Source organism: Callithrix jacchus, chromosome 7, assembly GCF_049354715.1.
Source record: "Callithrix jacchus isolate 240 chromosome 7, calJac240_pri, whole genome shotgun sequence".
NCBI classification, from domain to species: domain Eukaryota; kingdom Metazoa; phylum Chordata; class Mammalia; order Primates; family Cebidae; genus Callithrix; species Callithrix jacchus.
Window position 1 is genome coordinate 158,125,746 of NC_133508.1, and position 25,511 is coordinate 158,151,256.

The window sequence follows — 25,511 nt, forward strand, 5'->3', positions numbered from 1 at the left end:
GGTACAGAATTATGAAAAGCCTCTGAACCTGCTCTCCAGCAAGGGATAACCACCCCTGCTGACATTATCACGATGAATCAGAGTATACTCCTCAATCGGTAGCGGGACCTGGCAGTTGGGCAGGGCAAAGCACAATCTTTATTCAACTTTAACACTATCCTAACAGACACAAAAGAGACTTGAATAAGTGGAAAGACACACCAGGATTTAGTTAGCAAGGCTCCCTATCATAAAGTTGTCGTCATCCTTCTGGTGAGTTGTACAAGTAAAGGAAAGTACATACTAGGGCTCCACGTGGACCCTCCCACACGACCCAGTGAAGCAGCACCCAATGGTGTAGGCCCTATTATTTGTCCCATCTCAAAGACAAGGAAACTGGAGCTCAAGAGAAACTCAGTAATTTTTCCAAAGTATAATCCAAAATATAAAACTAGTTCAAAAAAAGAACATAATAAATGCAGTCATGCAACCACGTGGCATTTTAGTCAATATGGGCAGCACATGCAGCAGAGGTCCCATAATGAAGCTCAGGCTGATTAATTCCTGCAGCCTAGTAACACCACAGCCCTGTAATGTCACAGCACAATTACTTTTCAAATACATTCAGTGCAGCTTAGGTGTACAGTATTTACAAAGTCTACCGTAGCGCACAGTAATGTCCTGGGCCTTCACATTCATTTATCACTCACTGACTTACCCAGAGCCAGTTCCAGTCCTGCAAGCTCCTTTCGTGGCAAATGCCCTATACAGCTGTACTATTTTTTATCTTTTATATTGTATTTTTACTGTATCTTCTCAAATTTTCTACTGTACCTCTTCTTAAATATGTTCAGATACATAAAGACTTACCATTGTTATAATTGCCCACAGTATTCAGTTCAGTAAAACAAGGTGCAGGTCTGGAGCCTACGTTAGTAAGCCACACTCTCTCGGTTTGTATAATTACAACTATGATGATTATACAACAATGAAACTGCCTGAGGACATATTTCTCAGAATATATCCCCACTGTTAAGTGACCCATGACTATACGCAGATTATGTAAAAATACTGGTAAGAATTGGAGTTGAATTTTGAATGATATACATTTGTAAGTTTTATAATCACTGGCTTTTTTCTGTAATAGTGTGTAAGTGCACTAATGCTTTTTATTTAACAAAAATAGAAGTAAATTTCCTGCTTAGAGTTCAAAAGTTATTCCATTTAAAATAGGACTCATTTAATGTACTATAGATGTAAATGAGCCATCTAGTATGAGTATCTGCATATAGTGTCTTAGAAAGAAACAAAGAAATCAATACCTGTTCTAGAAATTATTCTATGATTAATTCAAAAAGGTAGAAAGAGGCGGGGTACAGTGGTTCACACCTGTAATCCCAGCACTTTGGGAGGCCAAGGTGGGTGGATTACTTGAGGTCAGGAGTTAGAGACCTGGTCTGGCCAACTTGGTGAAACCCTGTCTCTACTAAAAATACAAAAATTATCTGGGTGTGGTGGTGCATGCCTGTAATCCCAGTTAATTGGGAGACTAAGGCAGGAGAATCACGTGAACCCAGATGAAGGCTACAGTGAGCCAAGGTCGTACCGCTGCACTCCGGCCTAGGTGTCAGAGTGAAACTCTGTCTCAAAAAATAGTTTTTAAAAAGTACAAAAGAAAACAGTTCTGTATTCCTAACACTTGCATTGTAACATACACTAACAAACACAACATTTTTTAAAATGTAAAATAAGGCCCAATTTTTGATAGCAATTACCAAATTACCAAAGATAAAATAGCTAGGAATAATCTTAACAAGAAATGTGTTAAACTTGTATGAAGACAACTTTAATACTATCCTAAAAGACACAAAAGAGACTTGAATAAGTAGAAAGACACACCAGGATTTAGTTAGCAAGACTCCTCATCATAAAGTTGTCAGTTTTCTCTATACTGATTCATAAATTTAATGAGACCCCGATAAAAGTCACCATAGGAATTTATTAACAGACAAGCTGATTATAAAATTATGTGAAAAATAAACTGTACCCATAACCAGGAAAACTATGAAGAAGATCCTTAATAATTGAAACAGAATGTTATTGGTGAATTAACAGAATAAAAGAGCAAAAAAGAAAGTCCAGATGAACACCAAAAATACACATGGGAATTTAGAATTTGGCCAAGATGCCATCTCAAATCATTACATAAAAAACAAAGTATTCAGGGCAGGCACAGTGGCTCACGCCTGTAATCCCAGCACTTTGGGAGGCTGAGGCAAGTGGATCATGAGGTCAAGAGTTCAAGACCAGCCTGGCCAAGATGGTGAAATCCTGTCTCTACTAAAAAGTACAAAAATTAGTTTAGCATGGTGGCAGGCACCTGTAGTCCTAGCTACTCGGGAGGCTGAGGCAGGAGAATTGCTTGAGCCTGGGCGGCCGAGGTTACAGTGAGCCAAGATCATGCCACTGCACTCCAGTCTGGCCGATAGAGACTCCATTTCAAAAAAAAAAAAAAATTCAATAAATGTGTATTAACAAATGAGTAGCCATATGGAAAAAGTACTTGAGGAAAATAGAATTTCTTTACAACCTTCAAGTGTATAAGATGTTGCTAACTATAACTCAAAACCCAGAAGCCATTTTAAAAATGATTAATTCAACTTGATTAAAAAAGTAAAAGTGCACACTAAAAATCACTATAAAGAAAATCAAAAGATAAAAACAATATAGTGGGAAAATATTTGTATTTCATATCATTGACAGCCAATTTCCACAAAACATTCTATCAACAACTTAATGGGGAAAAAAAAGACATACATGAACAGAGAAACTTCAGCAAAAAGAAAAAAAAATGGTTCTTAAATGAAAAGGTATTTTTCCACCTTAAGAAGCCAGTATGCTGATACATGCAATGACCGATTAAAATTATAAATGCATATATTATCCAATCCAGCAATTCTATTTCTGAAAATTTATTTTACCAATATACGATATGCCTGCAAGATAACTGAAATATCTCTCATGGTGGCACTGGTTAAGCAAAATACGGCATGTCTATACAGGGAGTTCTGTAGCTGTAAAAAATACTGAGGAAGTTCTGTATTTTGTTATGAAAATATCTGCAATTAAGTTAAAAAAAACAAGTGCAAAAAAATGTCTAATATTCTATCTTTAGAGTAAAAAGTAAAGGAAATAAAGTATCATTGTATTTGGCTTCTCTCTACATAAAGAAATTCTGAAGGATACATTTTTTAAAAAACTCTAGAGAGATACACAAACAACTAAATGTGGTGATTACATGTCTGTGGGAGAGGGAAAATTCATGCTGAGGAAAAGAGATGGGAAGAAGAAGAAGTATTTTCATTGTATACTTTTCTATGTATAAATACATTTTTTGTTCATATGTATATATAAATATCTTACCTTATACATAGAGTAAATTGATAAAAAAGTAAAAACAAACAGAATCCCATATATGCTCCCTGTCTCAAAGAATATTTGATATTTAGGGCCACTAGTAAAATGAGCATAAATGTATATTTCCCCATCAGAATGGAACCACCAGTAATAAACAGACCTATCAAGTGAGAGAGAACTCAACCTCAGACTGAAGCAAAGTAGTAGGAAGAGGCAGAACTGTTACAGTAGCCCTTGACCTGGGGAACTGGAGGGACACCTAGGCAAAGATCCAAGGCTTATGAATATGGTGACCAAAACACACACTGAGATAACTCTCATGATAGGGTTACAGGACTTTAGAGTTTCCTGAAATGTTTACCAATGGCCAGAGAAGTTAAGTCAGGATAAAAAAAAAATACTGTTTTACATACCTAAACCAGCACACACAGTGCAATAATCCAAGGAATTGTAAGTAGGATAAACTCAAAGAAATTCATACCTACACATCACAATCTAACTATTAAAGAAACAATCTTGAAGGTGTCAAGAGAGAAGCAGTGTATCACATATAAGGGAGCCCCAATAGGATTAACATGTGATTTCTCACTAAAATCCATGGCAATCAGAAAGTGGGACGACATACTTAAAGTGCTGAAAGAAAAACACTGTCAATGATAGTATCGAAACGAGTATTTTTTTTTTTTTTGAGACGGAGTTTTGCTCTTGTAACCCAGGCTGGAGTGCAATGGCGTGATCTCAGCTCACCGCAACCTCCACCTCATGGGTTCAGGCAATTCTGCCTCAGCCTCCCAAGTAGCTGGGACTACAGGCACGCGCCACCGTGCCCAGCTAATTTTTTGCATTTTTAGTAGAGACGGGGTTTCACCATGTTGACCAGGATGGTCTCGATCTCTTGACCTCGTGATCCACCCGCCTCAGCCTCCCAAAGTGCTGGGATTACAGGCTTGAGCCACCGTGCCCGGCCAGAAACGAGTATTCTAAGCCATCTTCAACACATAGTTAGAGGAGACAAAAATTTTGTTTCCTTCTGAAATGATCCATTCTGGAACTGGACATGTGTAATCAATAAAAAGTTCATGGCATAGCAGTGATTTTAGAGTTTGATGAATACCCATGTACTCTTCCATATTTCCTAGCCTCCCTGAAGTCACGGAGACCATTTAATAATTCTGGTCAATATACTGTGAGGGACAGTGATGTGTGTTGCTTCCAGACTGAGCAAGTGAAAGTGCTGTATGACCCTTTCAAACCACATACCTAACACACAGAGAAAGGTAGCTCAACACATATTCAACTTTATTTGAGTGACAAAGTCATTGTTATATTAAGCTCTGAGATTTGAGGTTTAATTAGCTGCTATATCTTGGAGTTTGATTCCACTGAAGCACATGCTAAAATCTGATCTCCAGTGTTGGAGGTGGGGCCTAATGGGACCTGTTTGGGTCACTGGAGCAGACCCTTCATGAATGCCTCAAGGTGTGTCCTTGAGACAATGAGAACATTCCCACTGTTAGTTCCCATGAGAGCCGGTTGTTAAAAAGAGCCTGGGATCTCCTCTCCTCTCACTTGCTCCATCTCTTGCCATGTGATCTCTGCACACACTGGCTCCTCTTCACTTTTCACCATGAGAGGAAACAGCCTGAAGCTCACACCAGAGGTAGATGCCGGCACCATGCTTCCTGTACAGCTAAATATACCTCTTTTGACATAGCAACAGAAATGAATTATAATAATAGCGATCAGAACTGGAGCTTGGCCTAACCAGTATAACTGTCCAAAGGAACAAATTAGTAATGAATTAGAATTAATTTTTACTCAACCATTATTTCTAGAATAAAGAACAATTTCCCTTTTAGCATGACAATTCTTCCAATACTGTTTCTCCTTAGTTTGGTTCTTCCCATTAACCTCACTTCTCAATAACCAGCCTACTAGTGGGGTACCCTCCTATTTTAATTTAGTCAAACTCTGATATCTGGGAAGGCACATGATCCAAATTTATTGACACAAAGCTCTAAGGCAATACAAATACTTATACTTTTCTGGCATTCTATTCTCTTTGACACTAACAAGAGTGAATTTCTCACCAGTGTGGATAGCCTTCTATATTTTCACAGGTTTCTCAGAGTAGGCCCCAGCACAACTAGACCCCTTCTAACAAGCAATCCTCTAAGCTCTTTCCAAGGGATGGTTCACAGCAGAATGATGGCCCGACCACTGAGTTCAAAAGCAGTGGCGATGCCCACAGTGAATGACGGCCCCGTCACTCCCAGCCCAGGGCTGCATCTCTCATCAGGCCTTACTGCAATTCCTAAAGCAGAATCTCATGCCATGGGTATCCTCACCTGAGGTTATGAACACAGTAGCAGATATTTTCATTTCATTCATTCCCCCACCTTACAGAGTCAGGAATTGGCTAATTTAAAAAACACAAAAGCAGGTAAATGTAAATTGTTTCTTTTAGAGGCCATTAGTTGCTTTTCCTTGAAGCAACCAACAAGAAATCTTACTGACCAGGCTAATTTTGTTATAATGTTCTATCAGTTCCTTATTCTGTGTTTCGTGGAATATAAGACGCCAAACAACAAGATGAAACCTTGAACATCAATCACATCAGAGCTAGCAGGAGAGGAAAGAATAAAGTGGCCTGAATTACTAGGATGCAGAACTAAATGCCTGGACTGAAGCTAGCCTTAATATCTTTAATTTTATAAAATCCCCTGACCACTAAGAATGGATTTATAAATTAGACAGTGCCCTGGACAGAAAATGGATAAGGATGATTTCGTACCCCGACTGCCTGGTGGGCAGGAGCACTTGAAATGGTTCACAAGGTCAATACAGGTGCCTCCATTCTGGCAGGGCTGATTCTGGCACTCATCCACTTCATACTCACAGTTGACACCCTGGTAGCCTGGGACGCACTGCCGTGAGGAAGCAAAAAGAACAAGAAATACTGGAACATTACTGGCCACAGACCATAAGAGCAAGTCAGATCTGAACATTTCTGTGACTCTCTCCCACCTCCCCGCTTAGCTTCTGTCTGTTTCTCTGGAACCATTACACTCTCTGCTACTCCTTCCATGGAGGGACAGACAACCAGCAGCTTACTGGCATTTATCTATTCATCTTCCAGTTGAAGAAGGTGAATTAAAGGGAGGGCAGGGACTGAATACTCTGAAGGATATTTCACATTTGACTTGTGTGCAAAACTTTTGTTCCTCCTCTGTAGAGGTTTCCTCATCTTTAAAATACTCATTCCTTTGTATGTGATGAGGACCCTATGACTCAGTCAAAAGGCATATGTGGATGGCAGTATAGACATGCATTTATTGATCTCCAGGTTTAGGAAACTACATGTATGTATGAGAAACTGGTTGAAATAGGGGCAGGGCAGAGGCAGGTAGAGCAGGCTGGCTAGCTGTGGTGGATGTAGGGGTTGGAGGATCAAGAAAAAAGATATGGCTGTGAGGTAGCTTTATTTGGACGATGCTTTCACAGGTTTGCACGTGGGAGAAGTTCCTTATAGCATGAGACCTTCCAGAGGGTTAGGTGGGTAAGGGGAAGACAGCAAGTAAACTCTGGGAAAGAAGGATCAGAAGAAGGAGTCTAGGTGCTGTTACTCGGCAGCCAGTGGCAGGAATCTCTGAGTCAGAGAGCTCCAAAGGCCAGCATCAGTCTGGGATCTGCAAGGCCCCAAGGTTTATTGGGGCCATGTCAGCCCAGACATGAAAACAGTGGCATGTCCCTTGATGACACATACTTCTCAAATATATACATGTAACATTTAGCGTGAAGCTATGGGGAACAGGATGAGCAACTTTTTTTTTTTGAGAGAGAATCGCAAGTTGACTGATTAATAATTACGTACAAAGGTGTCAGGGGCCAAAGGGACATTTCACAAAACAGTTTTTCCTATCTCAGCTGCTATTCAGGGAATTGTAGACTGCTATGTTGGCTGGGCCTGTAAAATTCACTCTGGTAGTGACTGCTGGCTCTAAATCCTAAAAGCAACCGTAAGGAGCTGGGATGGTTCCAGACGCCTATAAAAATATCTTACTAGGGCCACGTTAACTTACGGCATAGACAGGCTGAAAGAAATAGTGGTAAACACCACGATGGGGATTGAAAACATCTATAAACTATAAGATGCAAGCAGCTAAACTCAATATACCAGGCTCAAGACAGTTGTGCAATCTCCGGGAGGTCCATGACCTCTGCCTGCTCAGTGTCCTCACCTCACATCTGTATCCACCAATGAAGTCACTGCACGTTGCCCCGTGATGGCAGGGGTTGGATGCACACTCATTGAGCTGCTCCTCGCAGTAGCTGCCAGTATAGCCCAGGGGACACTGACAGTAATGCGTGTTGCCAGCATTGATGCAGACACCTGAGTGCTGGCACAAGTGTTCAACAGGCACACCTGGGAAACCCAGTGAGGAAGAAATGTCATAGAACACGTGACACATATTGGCTTCAGACCAACCAATGAGCAAATAAATCTAAACTGACTGACACATGAAATCTTATTCTTACCTATTTCTTCACACCCTCAGCACCAGATGCAGATTACAAATAAACCCTCAAAATAAAATATGCCTTAGTTCCATCTCAAATACGTTTCTTCTCAGAATCTCGGAACTATTCCTCTACCTTACACCTTCTGTCTTGAGCCCCTTCCCCAGAGCCCTGCTAACCCACTACTATCTGCTCTTCTCTTACCCCACAAAAATGATACCTGCTCTAAATGCCACTGGTCAGTCAATATTTCAGTGAATGACCTGAGCCCAAGGGAGCAAAGCTTACCTCTGCTGGAGGCTGCTATGTCACAAGAGACATTGGGCACGTCACAATAAGCACCAGCCCATCCAGATGGACACAGGCACCGGGACTCTGCTTTTTCCTGAACGCAAGTACCTTTGTTTTTACATGGCGACTGACTGCAGAGGTTCACCAGGGTCTGAAACAGAGGAGGAGTGTACAAACATCAGAATTCAAATCTGAGAAATGAAGGAAAGAAGCTACATTGTGTTACAGGAAATCAAAGAAAAGCACACTGATTAGAAAGAAAAGAGAGCCTTCATCTAGTAAAAGAGCGCTTAAACTAGATTCGGTGTTCCGAGGTACACCTACCCATTTTTATGTACCCTAAGTCTTCACTACATGTCATTATTAGGTTCTTGGAAACTGTGACTTTAAGCACAACGATATATAACAAAACCAATTTTACCACAGTATAATTGATATAAACAAGAGTTAAGTTTCTATACTTATTTCTGGTCAAAAAAAATCATTAAACTTCAAAGTAACACCCACTTCTAATATTAAACATGGAAATAAACTATACATTCATGTAAGAAAGATTAATAAAAACAAGATAATTATTTATCCAATTTTTGGTGAATCCGTAATGGTAGTCCTAGTGGTGGCAGGTCAAATCAAGGAATAAATGTTTACAAAGCAAAACTGTCAGCACCTCCTGCCCACCAGTCAGAAAGCAGCACTAACCAATATGACAGGCTTGCTGGGTGCTTTGGTACCACATTGTTTATCGTTGTGTACTCGTGTGAGTATTATAGGCGTTTTAGTTTTACAATAATTGGTATATTCATTCATTTATTTTCTAACCCACTTATTCCAGTTCAGGTTCATGAGTGGCCAGAGCCTATTCTGGCACACTGGGACAATGCAGACATGCCCACTTCCCCCAACATGCATAGCTTTGGGTTGTGGGAGGAAACTGAAGACCTTGGAGAAAATCCATGCAGTCACGGGGAGAACATGCAACCTCCACACAGATAGCAGCTCTAGCCAAAAACAGACGTTTTTCCCACTCAATGTTACAACAAAATGACACTGAATGAAACAAAGTGATTTGAGGGCCTGCTGTAGTCTAATTCCTCTTAGATCTTCTAAAGTTCTTAACACAAAAGTTTAAGAATTTGGGGAAACCCAACAGGTTATGCTATTCCCAATGCTCTAGATATGATCTGCCTACATGTATGGCCACCCTGTAGTGCTAGAAAGAAAGAATTAAAGCTGTCAGACAGGTTCATACTTTCTGTGCTAATCCTGTTTGAGAAATCCACATGGATCTTGTCCAAATCTATCCGTGATGAATATGGGTAAAAGGACTTAACGCCTGTTTTTTTTTTTTTTTTGGGGACGAAGTTTCGCTTGTTACCCAGGATGGAGTGCAATGGCGCGATCTCGGCTCACCACAACCTCCGCCTCCTGGGTTCAGGCAATTCTCCTGCCTCAGCCTCCTGAGTAGCTGGGATTACAGGCACGCGCCACCATGCTCAGCTAATTTTTTGTATTTTTAGTAGAGACGGGGTTTCACCATGTTGACCAGGATGGTCTCGATCTCTTGACCTCGTGATCCACCTGCCTCAGCCTCCCAAAGTGCTGGGATTACAGGCGTGAGCCACCACGCCTGGCCAAGAGCTTATTTCTAAGGAAGACAATCAGGGTTATGAAACATGGGAGGCAGGAGGAGGATCCAAGATGACGGATTAGACACAACTCCAGTGCACAACACCCAGCGAGAGAGATGCAGAAACCTAGAGATCTCCTAGCTCCAACTGAGGTACCAGGTACATTTCAACGGGTCTGGTCCAAGGGTGAGCAAAGCCCACTGAGGGCAGACCGAGGTGGGGAGGTGTGCTGCTTCACCCAGAAAGTGCATCTGACCAGCGAGTTGGAGGCTCCACCTCTGGTGCTCCAGTCCAGGTATAGCACTTCCCCCAAAGCCTCAGCAATACACAGAACAGGGGATCTTTGCCAGTCAAGCGCCGGAATTACAAGTGCAGAGTTGAATAAGGGTCTGCAGACTGAGGGGAGGTCTCCCAAAGAGAGAGGGAGCAGTAAGCGGGAGCAGCTGGGCAGCCCCTACCCCCTGACCAGAGAGAGAGGAAGCTGAAAGGGGGAGACTGCTGGGTGCGGCTGGACAGGTCCCTACCCTCTCCCACAAACCCCAGAGGGCTGAAGCTCTGACTCTAGTGGGTTGTGTAGCCAGTGCCACAGTCTGAGATGAACCCTGAATGATCCAGCCCAGTGAAGGAAGGGCACCACCCACCACTAGAGGGGTGGGACTGGGCTACATGTTTTAACAAAAAACACAGGAAGCCTACCTAGTAACGGGACGGCATTCTTAACAACCCAGCAGCGCCTACAGGTCAGCGGAAGAGGCAGGCCTAATCTCCCAACATAAACAAAAAAGACACAGGAAGCTTCCCTAGTAACCTGAAGGAGTCCCTAGAAACCCAGTAGCACCCCCACAGGTAGATAAGACACCTCATCAAGCAGCTCTCTGACACCACAGCCAGGTAAATCCACAAAAATGGGAAAAAAACAGCACAAAAAAGGTGAAACCATCAAAGACGAGAACACCTCTTCTCCTTCAAGGGATCACAACTTAACCGAGAAGGAGTGCGAAGAATTGACAGAAACAGGATTCAGAAGGTGGATAATAACAAACTTTTCAGAGCTAAAAGAACACGTTCTAACTCAATGCAAAGAAACCAAAAATCTTGAGAAAAGGTTAGACGAAATGCTAACTAGAGTAACCAGCTTACAGAAGAACATAAATGACTTGATGGAGTTGGAAAAAACAGCACGAGAACTACATGAAGCAAACAAGTTTTAATAGCCAAATCGATCAAGCAGAAGAAAGGATATCAGAAATTGAAGATCAATTCAATGAAATAAAAAGGTAAGGCAATACAAGAGAAAAAAGAGTGAAAAGAAACGAACAAAGCCCCCAAGAAATATGGGATTATGTGAAAAAAACCTAATATACACTTGATCAGCATACCTGAATATAACGGAGAGAATGAATCCAAGCTGGAAAACATGCTCCAGGATATTATCCAGGAGAACTTCCCAAGCCTAGCAAGGCGGTCCAAATTTCAAATTCAAGAAATACAGAGAACTCCACAAAGATATTGCTCAAGAAGAGCAACCCAAGGTATATAATTGTCAGATTCACCAGGGTCGAAATGAAAGAAAAAATACTAAGGGCAGCCAGAGAGAAAGGTCAGGTCACCCACAAAGGGAAGCCAATCAGACTCAGCAGATCTCCCTGCAGAAACCCTACAAGCCAGAAGAGAGTGGGGGCCAATATTCAACATCCTTAAAGAAAAGAACTTTCAACCCAGAATCTCATATCCAACCAAATTAAGCTTCATAAGTGAAGGAAAAATAAAATCCTTTACAGACAAGCAATTACTGAGAGAGTTTGTCACCACCAGACCTGCCCTACAGGAGCTCCTGAAAGAAACACTAAGCATGGGAAGGAACAATTACCAGTCACTGCAAAAGCAAACCAGCTGGCAAAGACCAAAAATGCAATGAAGAAAATGAGCCAACTAATGAGAAAGAAAACCAGCCAGTAACAAAATGGCAGGATCAAATTCACACATAACAATATTAACATTGAATGTAAATGCCGAAATGCCCCAATCAAAAGACACAGACTGGCAAACTGGATAAAAAGTCAGAACCCATTGGTGTACTGTATTCAAGAAACCCATCTCACATACAAAGACACACATAGTCTCAAAATAAAGGGATGGAAGAAGATTTACCAAGCAAATGGAGAGCAAAAAAAAGCAGGGGTTGCGATCCTAGTCTCTGATAAAATGGGCTTCAAACCAACAAAGATCAAAAGAGACAAAGAAGGACATTACATAACGGAAAAGGATCAATCCAACAGGAAGAGCTAATTATCCTAAATATATACGCCCCCAACAAAGGAGCACCCAGATATATAAAGCAAGTTCTTAATGACCTAAAACGAGATTTAGACTCCCACACAGTAATAGTGGGAGACTTTAATACTCCACTGTCAATATTAGACAGATCAACGAGACAGAATATTAACAAGGATATCCAGGACTTGAATGCAGAGCTAGACCAAGCAGATCTAATAGACAGAACGCTCCAGCCCAAATCCACAGAATATATATTTTTCTCAGCACCACATTGCACTTACTCTAAAACTGACCACATCACTGGAAGCAAATCACTCTTCAGCAAATGCAAAAGAACAGAAATCATAACAGTCTATCAGACCACAGCGCAATCAGACTAGAACTCAGGATCAAGAAACACACTCAAACCCGCACAACCACTTGGAAACTGAACAACTTGCTTCTGAATGTTGATTGGATAAACAATGAAATGAAGGCAGAAATAAAGCTGTTCTTTGAAACCAACCAGAATGAGGACACAACTTACCAGAATCTCTGGGACACCTTTAAAGCAGTATCGAGAGGGAAATTTATAGCAATAAATGCCCACCAGAGAAGAGAGAAAAGATCTAAAATCGACACCGTATCATCAAAATTGAAAGAACTAGAGGAACAAGGTAAAAAAACTCAAAAGCTAGCAAAAGACAAGAGATAACTAAGATCAGAGCAGAACTGAAGGAGACAGAGACACAAAAAAAACACTTCAAAAAATCAATAAATGCAAAAGCTGGTTTTTTGAAAAGATCAACAAAATAGACAGACTGCTAGCCAGATTCATAAAAAAGAAAAGGGAGAAGAATCAAATAGATTCAATAAAAAACGATAAAGGGGATATCACCACTGATCCCACAGAAATACAAACTGCCATCAGAGATTACTACAAACAGCTCTACTCACATAAACCAGTAAACCAGGAAGAAATGGATACATTCCTAGACACTTGTACTCTACACGCTACCAAAACTAAACCAGGAGGAAGCTGAAACCCTGAATAGACCAATAACAAGGGCTGAAGTAGAGGCAGCAATCAATAGCCTACCAACCAAAAAAAGTCCAGGTCCAGAGGGGTTCACAGCCGAATTCTACCAGACGTACAAAGAGGAGCTGGTTCCATTCCTTCCGAAACTGTATCAAACAACACAAAAGGAGGGAATCCTCCCTAACTCATTTTATGAGACCAACATCATCCTGATACCAAAACCAGGTAGAGACTCAACTAAAAAAGAAAACGTCAGGCCAATATCCGTGATGAACATCGACACAAAAATCTTCAATAAAATACCAGCAAACAGATTACAACAGCACATTGAGAAGCTTATCCATCACGACCAAGTAGGCTTTATCCCAGGGATGCAAGGCTGGTTTAATCCATAAACGTAATCCATCACATAAACGGAACCAGAGACAAAAAACACATGATTATCTCAATAGATGCAGAGAAGGCCTTTGATAAAATTCAACAGCTCTTCATGCTAAAAACTCTCAATAAACTAGGTATTGATGGAATGTATCATAAATTGATAAAAGCTATATATGACAAACCTACAGCCAATATCATACTGAATGGGCAAAGGCTGGAAGAATTCCCTTTGAAATCAGGCACTAGACAAGGATGCCCTCTCTCACCACTCCTATTCAACATAGTATTGGAAGTTCTAGCCAGAGCAATCAGGCAAGAAAAAGAAATAAAGGGTATTCGATCAGGAAAGAAGGAAGTCAAACTGTCTCTATTTGCAGATAACATGATTATATATCTAGAAGACCCCATCGTCTCAGCCCAAAATCTTCTCAAACTGATAAGCAAATTCAGCAAAGTCTCAGGATACAAAATCAATGTGCAAAAATCACAAGCATTCCTATATACCAGTAACAGACAACAGAGAGCCAAATCAAGAGCAAACTCCCATTCACAACTGCTACAAAGAGAATAAAATACCTAGGAATACAACTAACAAAGGATGTAAAGGACCTCTTCAAGGAGAACTACAAACCACTGCTCAATGAAATAAGAGAGGACACAAACAGATGGAAAATGTTCCATGTTCATAGTTAGGAAGAATCAATATTGTGAAAATGGCCATACCACCCAAAGTAATCTATAGACTCAATGCTATCCCCATCCAGCTACCAATGACCTTCTTCACAGAATTGGAAAAAACCATTTTAAACTTCATGTGGAATCACAGAAGAGCCCGCATAGCCAAAACAATCCTAAGCAAAAAGAACAAAGCCAGAGGCATCACACTGCCAGACTTCAAACTATACTACAAGTCTACAGTAATCAAAACAGCATGGTACTGGTACCAAAACAGACATAGACCAATGGAACAGAACAGAGACCCCAGAATAATCACCACACGTCTACAACCATCTGATCTTTGACAAACCCAGCAAAAACAAGCAATGGGTAAAGGACTCCATGTTTAATAAATGGTGTTGGGAAAACTGGCTAGCAATGTGCAGAAAGCAGAAACTGGACCCCTACCTGTCAATTTACACTAAAATTAACTCCAGATGGATCAAAGATTTAACATAAAACCTAACACCATAAAAACACTAGAAGAAAACGTAGGCAAAACCATCCAGGGCATAGGCATAGGCAAGGACTTCATGACTAAAACACAAAAAGCAATGGCAATAAAAGCCGGGATAGACAAATCAGACCTAATTAAACTCCAGAGTTTCTGTACAGCAAAAGAAACCATCATTAGAGTGAATCAGCAACTAACAGAATGGGAAAAAATTCTTGTAATCTACCCATCTGACAAAGGGCTAATATCCAGCATTCTACAAAGAACTAAAACAGATATACAAGAAAAAAACAAACCCCATTCAAAAGTGGGCAAAGGATAGGAAAAGACACTTTTCAAAAGAGGACATATATGAGGCCAACAAACATATGAAAAAATGCTCATCATCACTGGTTATTAGAGAAGTGAAAATCAAAACCACACTGAGATACCATCTCACGCCAGTTAGAATGGTGATCATTAAAAAATCTGCAGACAACAGATGCTGGAAAGGATGTGGAGAAATAGGAACACGTTTACACTGTTGGTGGGAGTGTAAATTAGTTCAACCATTGTGGAAGACAGTGTGGCGATTCCTCAAGGATCTAGAAATAGAAATACCATTTGACCCAGCAATCCCATTACTGGGTATATACCCAAAGGACTATAAATCATTCTACTATAAAGACACATGCACACGTATGTTCATTGCAGCCCTGTGTACAATAGCAAAGACCTGGAACCAACCCAAATGCCTATCAATGATAGACTGGACAAAGAAAATGTGGTATATATACACCATGGAATACTATGCAGCCATAAAAAGCAATGAGTTCATGTAGAGACTTGCATGAATCTGGAAACCATCATTCTCAGCAAACTGACCCAAGAACAGAAAGCCCAACACCATATGTTCTCACTCATAGGTGGGTGTTGAACAATGAGAACAGGTGGACTCAGGGAGAGGAGCGTCACACACAGGGGACAGTTGCGGGGGGAGGGATAACATGGGGAGAAATGCCAGATATAGTATGCACCTAAAGTAAAATAAATAAATTTTTTAAAAAAAGAAATTTAAGAGAGATCACCTTAAATTTGTACAGCAATTTGAGGAACAGTGCCGTCTTAATAATCGTCTCCCAATCCACGCACATGGGATGCTTTTAATCTATTTGATGCCTTTTAATTTATTTGATGTTTTATATTTTTCCATGTCTTGCAGTTCTTGTGTTTTAGTCCTAAATGTTTTGTTTGTTTCAATGCTATTGTAGATAGAATTACTTTTTAAAAATAGATTTTGATTGTTAATTATTACTGTATAGAAATACAGTTGACTTTGTATGTTGATCTTGCATTTTGCAACCTTGCTGAAATTGTTTATTAAGTCTAATAGTTTTGTTGTGTATGTGGATTCCTGTAAGATTACATCATTTTTAAATATAGGTAAGTTTAATTATTTCCACCTCCCGCCCGCCACAAAAAAAAGAAAGAAAAATGTGAGGCAAAGAGTGCAGAAGGACTAGCCCCTTTCATCTTAATTCACACATGGAGTGGCTTGGCCCTTTGAGGAAAGGAAGGTCAAATTCACAATTCAAATTTACACTGTGGGAACAGACAGGAGCCCAACAAAAGATGATCTCGTGATCCATGAATCAGCAACAAGCTGCTTAATTGTGTGGAGGTGGGTGCTTGTGTCTCATGCAGCCAAAGCCTTACTTAAGTGCACCCTGTAAGTCAAATTTGGCCATTTGCTCCTATGTTCCTTGGAGTTATTATTCCATCACTGTTAAGGAGGCAGAATAACATAAAATTAAACACAGCCCAACTTTGGAAAAGTGACTTTGCCCTTTTGGGGCTCAGTTTTGCCCTCCATGAAATCAAAGGTTAGATCACTTCCCTACAAGGGCTCTTTCCATCCTAAAATTTTATGGAAATGTGTATTACATATTTGAACTTAAAAGACACGTAAAGTGTTTGGTTTTGAGAATGTTACAACATTGCAAGACCTAATTATCATTATTACTGTCTTAGATGTTGCATCTGACCTTTAAAAAGGTAATTTTGATATTCTCTATTTTCTTCAGTTCTTTCGGTGCTTCCAATGTAAACAAACTCATGTTTATTTCCCACCTGTATTTTTCTGCAGTTCTTGGTTGCCCCTTTTAAAGATCTTATATTTGTAAATCCATATCACATTGCTAGTGTCATCATTTTGGAATCTACAAGTTATTAAGCAGTTATCTAGATTTATCTCAGGGACATCCCTGAGATCCACAATTTTTTCTTTTAGAAGAGCTTATTCAGACTAAAAAGTGAATAGGTATAATATTCAGCTGCTCTGGAGGAGCTGAGTGAATGGGAAGGAAGTCAATTACCTGACAGTTTTTTCCAGTGTAGCCCAAGGAGCAGGTGCAGTGGTAGGTACCCAGGCCATCAACACATGTTCCCTCATTCAGGCATGGATGAGAGCTGCATTCATTGATCTCATGGAGGCAGAAGGGTCCAGTGAAACCCACAGGGCACAAGCAAGAGAAGGAGTTAACCCCATCAACACATGTGCCACCATTGAAACAGGAGCTAAGAAGCAAAACGGGAGAGCAACGTCAGCTATGTATCTGGTTTCTATGACTTGCTACCCAAAAGTAAGATTTCTGGAATCTAAGATGTTACAGAGGCAAATACCCCTGAGTACCCCATATCCCATAAACTTTCTTACAAGCTAGACTGGCTGCCAGAAGCTCTCAGGTGCCCACTTCCCTTCTATAACCAAAGGCTTAGAAGTATTTAAAAGGCTGGCTGAACTTATTATAGATACCTAGAGAAAGTGAAGTTTTCTAGGTTTTACCCAGTTCTTCTGTGGTTTTCTCATGTACCACATTTCATTTTATCTCTAAGTCAATTTAATTTATAAGAAAAGTGCTCATCACTATAGAATATTTGTAAAAGAAAAACAGAACAAACATGTTCATAATATTATAAAAAGAAACGAAACAAAACTCCGAGAAATTACTTAAAGAGTGGCAATAATTCCAATCTCTTCAGAGAAATTGGAATTTTCGGATTTTTGAAATGAACAAGAGACCAAGGGAAGAACAGAACAGAATTATAGCTCTTTCTGTTTCCTAAGCAAGAAACAAACAATAAAACATCCTTATAAACTTTTCCACTTCTCATCTTTGACTTTCTAACTTATTGTATATGTTTATCAGGAATCAGGAACTGGGCAATAGGAGATTGCCCTGTGAACTGGGAATGTGGACTGGTATCCATGTGGACACCTCATCCCTGCTCCACAATTCTAGCACTATGCCCTGAAGTTTCCTCCTCTTTCTCCCTTTCTCTCATAAGATGCTGATGCCCGAGTGATTGGTTGTTCACCTCTCAGTGCACTCATCGATGTTGTTCTCACAGTGGACTCCATCAAATCCTGCCTGGCACTTGCAAGTGTAACTGTTGACGTAGTCAGAGCAGGTCCCTCCATTCTTACAGGGTTCATTCAGACACTCATTCACGTCTGTCTGACACTTATCCTCGGTGAAACCCGGAAGGCAGATGCAGGAGAAAGTATTCACTCCATCCACACAGGAACCTCCATTCTGGCAAGGATCTAAGCCATTACACAAGAATTAGAGCTCTGAACAGTAGCATCAATTTAATCTTAGATTCATAAAAGTGAATGACCTGAACTAAGTCACGCTGAGGGCAGCATCATTCTGATCTTTTCATTAAATGTTGCCAACTCCCCCATTTATGAAAATGAATTCAATTGTACTTGCTTGAAATTTTTAACCTGTTTGTTAATTGGAATAAAATTCACCTATATCACCACAAACAGCTTTGTAAAATTAATAGTCATAAAACTTGCATTGGTCCCTTGCCCATCTGCAAATCAAACATGTGCTCCAGTACACAGAATATAAATCAATACTTTCAAAAGGTATATGTGATGGTGGAGTATGTGGAGGACGAAATACATATATCCATGTTTTTCCAGACATACTAACTATATAAATTAATCCTCTCTGTCTGCTTCACGTCTGTCTCCTCTTTCTCTTTCTCTCTTTTAGATTTAAGTAGTCTTATGAAACAAAGTTTAAATAAAAATTGAAAATATGTGGGTAACTTAAAGACTTTTAAATTATTTTTCAAATTTCTTGAAAAAAATAATTGAACTTTTAAAGTTTAATTATTATGTTTGGAGAGTTTAATGATATATGCATTTTATAACAACAGAAGAGAGGCCAGGAGGAGTGTAAATGTGCGTGTACAGCTCTTCTCCCCTATATAAAGCGGTATGATTGATGGTACATTATAATACGTTAAAAGCTGCATACGGTAATCCCTACAATAACTACTAAAAAAGACACAGCTAATGTGGGGATGAACAAATACAATATAATCATAAAAAATACTCAGTTATTTCAAAAGTTGTCAGAAAAAGAGAAAAATGGAAACAATAGAAAGAACAAAGACAAAGCAAAGAGCAAGATGGCATATTTTGAAACCAGCCATATAAAAAACTACATTAAATTTAAACACTCTAAATACCTGAATCATATTGGAGAAAAAAGACAAGAACCAATATATGGTCTCTAAAAGAAACACATTTTAGAGAAACAGGCCAGAAGTAAAAGGATTTTTAAAAACACACTCTAATGATAAAATAAACCTAGAGTAGCTATATCAGTATCAGGTAAAGTACACTTCAAAGAGAGAAATATGACAAGAGTTTAAAAAGGGCCATTTCAAAATGATAAAAGGGTCAATTATTCAAAAGGACATAAGAACCCTAAATGTTCATGAACTTAAGATTAGAGTTTCAAAATTCATTAAGCCAAAACTAACAGAATCACTAGAGAAACAGACAAATATACAATGATTATAGAAGATTTCAATATCCCTTCATGAAAAATAAGTAGACAGAAAGTCATGGAGGACTTAAAAGACCTGAATAATACTGTTAACCAATTTGAATTAATAACATTTATAGAACACTCTATGAAAAAAATCTGCAAAACAGTCTTTCTTTCCCTTCAAAGAAAGAAGAGACAAATTACCAGTAGTAGAAACAAAAGAAGGAAAGCATCACGGATCGTACAGATACGGAAGCACCATAAGGGAATGTGATGAAACAAACTGATGTTATGTTAACAAATTTGACAAAACAGATGAATTAGAGTAATTCTTTGAAAGACGGGTATTACCAAAGCTCATTAAAAACAATAGCCCCATATGACACTGTATGTATTAGGAAAACCGAACTCGTGGTTAAAAACTTTCCCAGAAAGAAGGTTCCAGATCAGATATTTGGAAGAAAACACACCAGTTCTACAAAAATTCTTCCAGGAAACAGAAAGAAACGCTTGTTGATATGTGCTGTGAGGACAGCATTGCCCTCCCGTCACAACCAGACAATGACAGCACAAGAAACCTGGAGACCAGTATCCTTCATGAACACAGATAGACAAATTCTTAACAAAACTTCGGCAAATCAAATCCAATGACATGTAAAAGGAATAGTGCATTATGACTAAGTGGAATGTATCTCATAAATTTAAGATGGGTTTAACATTTGCAAAATGTTAAATAATAAAGTTAATGATAATTTACTTATATTACAAGACTAAACAGTAATATCACCATCTCAACAGATGTAGATAAATCAGCTGCATACAAAAAAATCAACATTAATTCACTATAAAAAGACAAAAAAAGTCTTAAACCAGAAGAAGTACAAGGTCTCTCAATTTGATTAAGGGCCTTTATGAAAACCTATAGGTAACATCTTACTTAGTGGTGAAAGCCTACATGCTTTTCCCCTAGGATCAAAAACAAGACTGGCTTCTCTCACCACTTCTATTTGGCATTTATTGAAGATCTTACCACAATAATACTAAAATAAATAAAAGGCATACGGGGTTGAAAAGAAATTAAAGGCATAAAGGTTATCTTTATTTATAGACAGCAGGATTGTACCTGTAGAAAATCCTAGCAATCTAAACTAATCTAGAGGACAACCTAGGAACCTACAACTAATAAGAAGTTAGTTTCATATAGTTAGGAAAAAACAAAAAAACAAAACTAAACTTGACTTTTAAGTCACACAACATGAAAAAATTAACTCAAAATCGATCATAGACTAAAATAAAAGATCTAAAATTATACGACTTTTAGAAGAAATCACAGTAGATAAACCTTGAGCTTGGATTAGGCGAAGATTTGTTAAGCAAGACATGAAGCATGAACTATAAAGGAAAAACATGAGTACACTGAATTTAACCAGTGTTAACATCTTCCTCTTCAAAAGAAAATCAAAAGAGAAGCTGTAATTTGGGAGGAAATAGTTGGGAAACACACCTGTCAAAGAATTCTTATCTAGAAATATATAAAACTCTTTGAACTCAAGAAGACAACCCAATTATTTCAAATAGGTTGTCTTCTTGAGTTCAAAGAGGTAGACATTTCACCAGCAAAGACATGCAGATGGGCAAAGAGGACATGAAACGATGCTTAACACCATTAAGAGAATCACACAAATTAAAATCACAATGATATACCACTATACACCCACCAGAAGAGCTAAATTGAAAATGACTGATAGCACCAAGTGTTTGTGAGCATATGGTTCAAATAAAACTTTCATACAATTCTGGTGAGAACGAAAATAGTACAACGAACTTGGAAAATGTTTTGGCAATTTCTTAAAAAGTGAAAATACACTTACCACATGACTCACCAATGCTACTCCTAGGTATTTACTCAAGAGAAATAAAACCATATGTTTACACAAAGCAACTCATTCATAGCAACTTCATTTGTAATACCCCCAAATGGGAAAACACCCAAATGGCCATCAATCAATGAGCTTTACTATGTCCATACAATGAAATACTGCACGACAATAAGCTAGAAGCAACCATTGATGCAAACAACATGGATGGATCTATGTTCATCAAAACAAGTCAGAATCTCTCCCCCCAAAAATGTATGCTTATATGACTGCATTGATATAAAATGATAAGCATTGCCAACTAATAATCTATAGTGACAGAACGTAAATCTGTGGCTCCACGGGCAAGAAAGAGAAAATTAAATTGCAATGGGATGGAAATACTTTTAGTTTGGTAAATATGTTTTATTATTTTGGGTGATAGCTTCAGTTGCCATATGTCAAAATGTGTCACATTGTACACTGATAATATTTGCCATTTAATGTACATTAATTATACCTCAATAAATCTGTTTTGTTAAAAAAGCACTATCAAAGCACTGTCCTCACATTTTCAATGTTTAAAAATTAAAGGGAATGCTTAAAATATATCCCACTGCCTCAACTCCCAAGGACACTAGCTTCAAAAGGAAGAATTAAAACACTATTATTAAATACGTTGGATAAATGACCAATACGGCCAATGTGAGCCATGAGAGGCAGTAGCCTCCACTGAGCTCTCTTCTGCTCCCTGTGTGCTTTCCTCTCCTGAGGGGGCTTAGGAGCTGACTGGCATACTCACTGGCAAGGCAGTCATCGATGTCCTCCTCACAGTCCATACCACTGAAGCCTGGTGGGCATTCACACATGTAGCTACCCTGGGTGTTATGGCAGAGACCATGGTTCATGCAGGGCTTGGAGATACACTCATCAATGTCAATGGTACACTGCTGACCTAGAAACACAAGGACACAAGGACAATAAATGACCTAGTCCTTAGAAGCTGCTTCCCACAAAAATCTATGCAGGACCTGAGCTTAGTTGGGGTGCATGGAGCTACTCCACAGACAAACTGCTTGGTCCCCTGCTTTAGAAAGTTCCAGGAAGACTTCTGTTGCCTAGAAGTTGATGCCGAAGTGCTAAAACACCCTGTAGAATGAACAGCATGGCTCAAGAGTCTTGGGTTGCAGCCTTCCAGCCACTAGAGGGCCCCAAAGACACAGACAATGGAAAGGCTTTCTAAGCCATTCCAGTTAGCAGCTCCTGGGTAAAATCCGTGTTCTTGACAAGATGGACAGGTCTCAGAAGACCAGCAGGGCCTTCCCCATCATCTGATGACCTGACTGCTTTGTTTAAAGTTCAGAATGCATGTTCTTGGCTTTTCCATGCCCATGTTGTTACCTTGCCAGCCAGGAGCACACAAGCAGGTGTAACTCTCAAAATTTGGTGACTCTTTGCAAACAGCAGCGTTCTCACAAGGATTTGGGGAACAGGGAGCCAATACTGTTTGACAATTCTTGCCTGGAAAGTCAATAAGAGAGTTTACGACAGATAAACAGGAAAGAAAATAAAAAATGTCCCAAGTTGTATCCCAAGGATGTTCTCAGAATTCAAGTCAAAAGTCCTGATTAAGAGGCTTTGGGAATGGAGAAACCCCAGTCTTTTCAGCGCTGGCTCTGACACTGCTGTGTGACCTTGGGCAAGACAGTTAGGCACTTCCTGTAGCTGTGATTTGATGAACTAGGCCTGTTAAATGCCGTTTCCCTACATTAATATTTCTTCTAGAGGGGAAACGGTGACCATGTACTAGCAAGTCTTTGAGGTGACAGTCATGCTATGGCTATTCTGCTACTCTACACAACTTAGAGCCACTATTAACACCTGCTATTAACAGCTCAAGACTCCCGGGAAGTAATAACTCAGCCATGCTCCTGACTGCATGCCGCAACCTGATCAAACAGGCAAAGTTATTGTCCATGTTTGTGTTTTGTTCTCTCTGAATGAAGAAAACAGATGGAAGAGAAGATAAACAAGCCATAGAAATATAACCAATCACAAGAAGGCAATAATAAGCCAGTAAAAACAAAGAATAAATGTCCCAAGCACACTCCAAACATAACACCTTCAAAACAAAGAACAGTTATGTGACATGCAGTCACACTCACGTCTTCTCAGTTGTAACAGCCATCGAAGGGGTGACACCTCTGAGTGAGATGTAGCGGTACTGAATGTGGGAAGTAAAAAGGCCATTAAGAGGAAAAGCTTCAGATTCAAAGAGACTTACAGGTAAATCCCACATGTACCACTTACCTATATGACGTTGAGCAAGCAAGCTCCCTTTGCCTCAGCCTCCTCATGTTTAAAATGGCAATAGGAACTTCTACATTGCTGAATTATTGAGGAATACATCAAAGAACCCAAAGCACAAAAGTGTATGGCACATAGTAAATTACCAATGAATTGTAGCTGTATTACTGAAACTAGACAAATAGCTAATGTCCTGGAAACATTCGAACAATAACCATCAGCTATGTGCCAGGTTCCAGCCATATACAATTAAAAAAAATTTTTTTTTCCAAATACTAAAGCACAATGGAGGCAAATGACTGTCCAGCACTTGCATCTTAGGAGGCCACAGTGTTTTCTCAAAGCTCAAGATCCAGTCAGTACCGGCAGGAAGGACAACTGAGGAGTGAGTCCTTGGAGCAGCACTGCAGCCCCACAGACCTGGGCACTGAGACTCAGGCACTGCCAAATCAAGGCCAAGTATCCCCTCTGGTCCCTGCTGGCACTCCAGGACCCACCTGTGTATGGCAGCACACAGTGGCAGGTGTAGCCACTTATGTCATCAAAGCAGGTTCCTTGGTTTAGGCATGGATTTGAGGCACATTCATCAATATTCACCTGGCAGTTATAGCCTGTAGACAAAAGGGGTACACCAAAAACAGTAAAATTTTCTGACAACCTCGCTATCTCTATGTCTAACCAATTCTCTTGGGGGTAAAAACTGAATACATCAGAAACTGCATTCAGTTCTTCGGGCCACTGAAATGTTCATTCGTTTCACGGACAGTCAGTAAATGACAGCAGTCAATTAGTTGAAAAGATGAATGGAAAAACAGTTTATTATAACGGTCTGAAAGCCTAATGCCTCTCCAAATAAAAATAACTTCTCAATAATGAAGTTCTTGGTTCGGAAGCTTGCTGCATGATCTAGTTAATATTTATTTATTTTTGAGACAGGGATCTCCCTCTGTCATTCAGGCTGGAGTACAGCCATGGCTCACTGCGGCCTTGACCTCTCGGGCTCAGCAATCCTCCCACCTAAGCATCTCCCTCTGTCATTCAGGCTGGAGTACAGCCATGGCTCACTGCGGCCTTGACCTCTCGGGCTCAGCAATCCTCCCACCTAAGCCTCCTGAGTAGCTGGAACCACAGGTGCATGCCATCACACCCATTTGATTTTTAAAATGTTTTGTAGAGATGAGGTCTCATTATGTTGCCCAGGCTGCTCTCAAACTTCTGTGCTGAAGTGATCCTCCCACCTCCGCCTCCCAAAATGCTGGGATTACAGGTGTGAGCCACTGCACCCAGCCAACAGCTTGCTGCATGATAAATATAAGCCCTTTGTATACAACATTTCTGGTCAGGAAAAGGGATTTTTTTTTAATACACTAATCAAAGCCTCTGATTTATGCCCACTTTGGCATAGGCCCAGTGTCTACCAACCATGTGGTACTTCCGGAAGTTACAAAGCTGTTTTTTCCTGATTCAAGGCATGAAACCTTCTCCCACTAAGAAAAGGATAAAAGGAATAAAATATTAATGGGGATAGGACAGTACCCAAATACTGCACACCTTTGCGTAGGGCCTGGCGCAGAGCCTTAAAATACAGTATGGCAATGTGGACAAGAAAACATGGTCTAGGAGTACAGAGGTATGGGTTCAAGGAGTATTCTGCTGCTCACTGGGCATGTAACTTGGGATTTTATCTTTTGAATTTTATTTTGTTCACTGATAAACTAGTCTCATAAAATAAAGAAACAAAAGTGTTTTGAAATCTACGAGTTTCTTTGCCAATGTAATATATCAGAAAATTAGGGGCTGAAATACGCTCTCAGGAAAATTTCAAGTAATCAA

At 39.8% G+C, this 25,511-nt stretch overlaps 1 protein-coding gene across 2 annotated transcripts in view; it reads right to left on the reverse strand.

Moving 5' to 3' along the window:
- Positions 1 to 25,511, reverse strand: part of NOTCH2 (notch receptor 2) — a 167,227-nt gene that overhangs the window by 17,979 nt on the left and 123,737 nt on the right. For both annotated transcript variants that reach the window (XM_035252644.3, XM_035252643.3), the window contains 8 exons: positions 24,176 to 24,289; positions 22,773 to 22,892; positions 22,174 to 22,326; positions 18,041 to 18,269; positions 17,038 to 17,239; positions 8,206 to 8,359; positions 7,638 to 7,822; positions 6,191 to 6,323 (listed from right to left, as the gene is read on the reverse strand). In XM_035252644.3, coding sequence (XP_035108535.1) covers positions 6,191 to 6,323; positions 7,638 to 7,822; positions 8,206 to 8,359; positions 17,038 to 17,239; positions 18,041 to 18,269; positions 22,174 to 22,326; positions 22,773 to 22,892; positions 24,176 to 24,289 — 1,290 coding nt within the window. The remainder of the gene's footprint in view (positions 1 to 6,190; positions 6,324 to 7,637; positions 7,823 to 8,205; positions 8,360 to 17,037; positions 17,240 to 18,040; positions 18,270 to 22,173; positions 22,327 to 22,772; positions 22,893 to 24,175; positions 24,290 to 25,511) is intronic.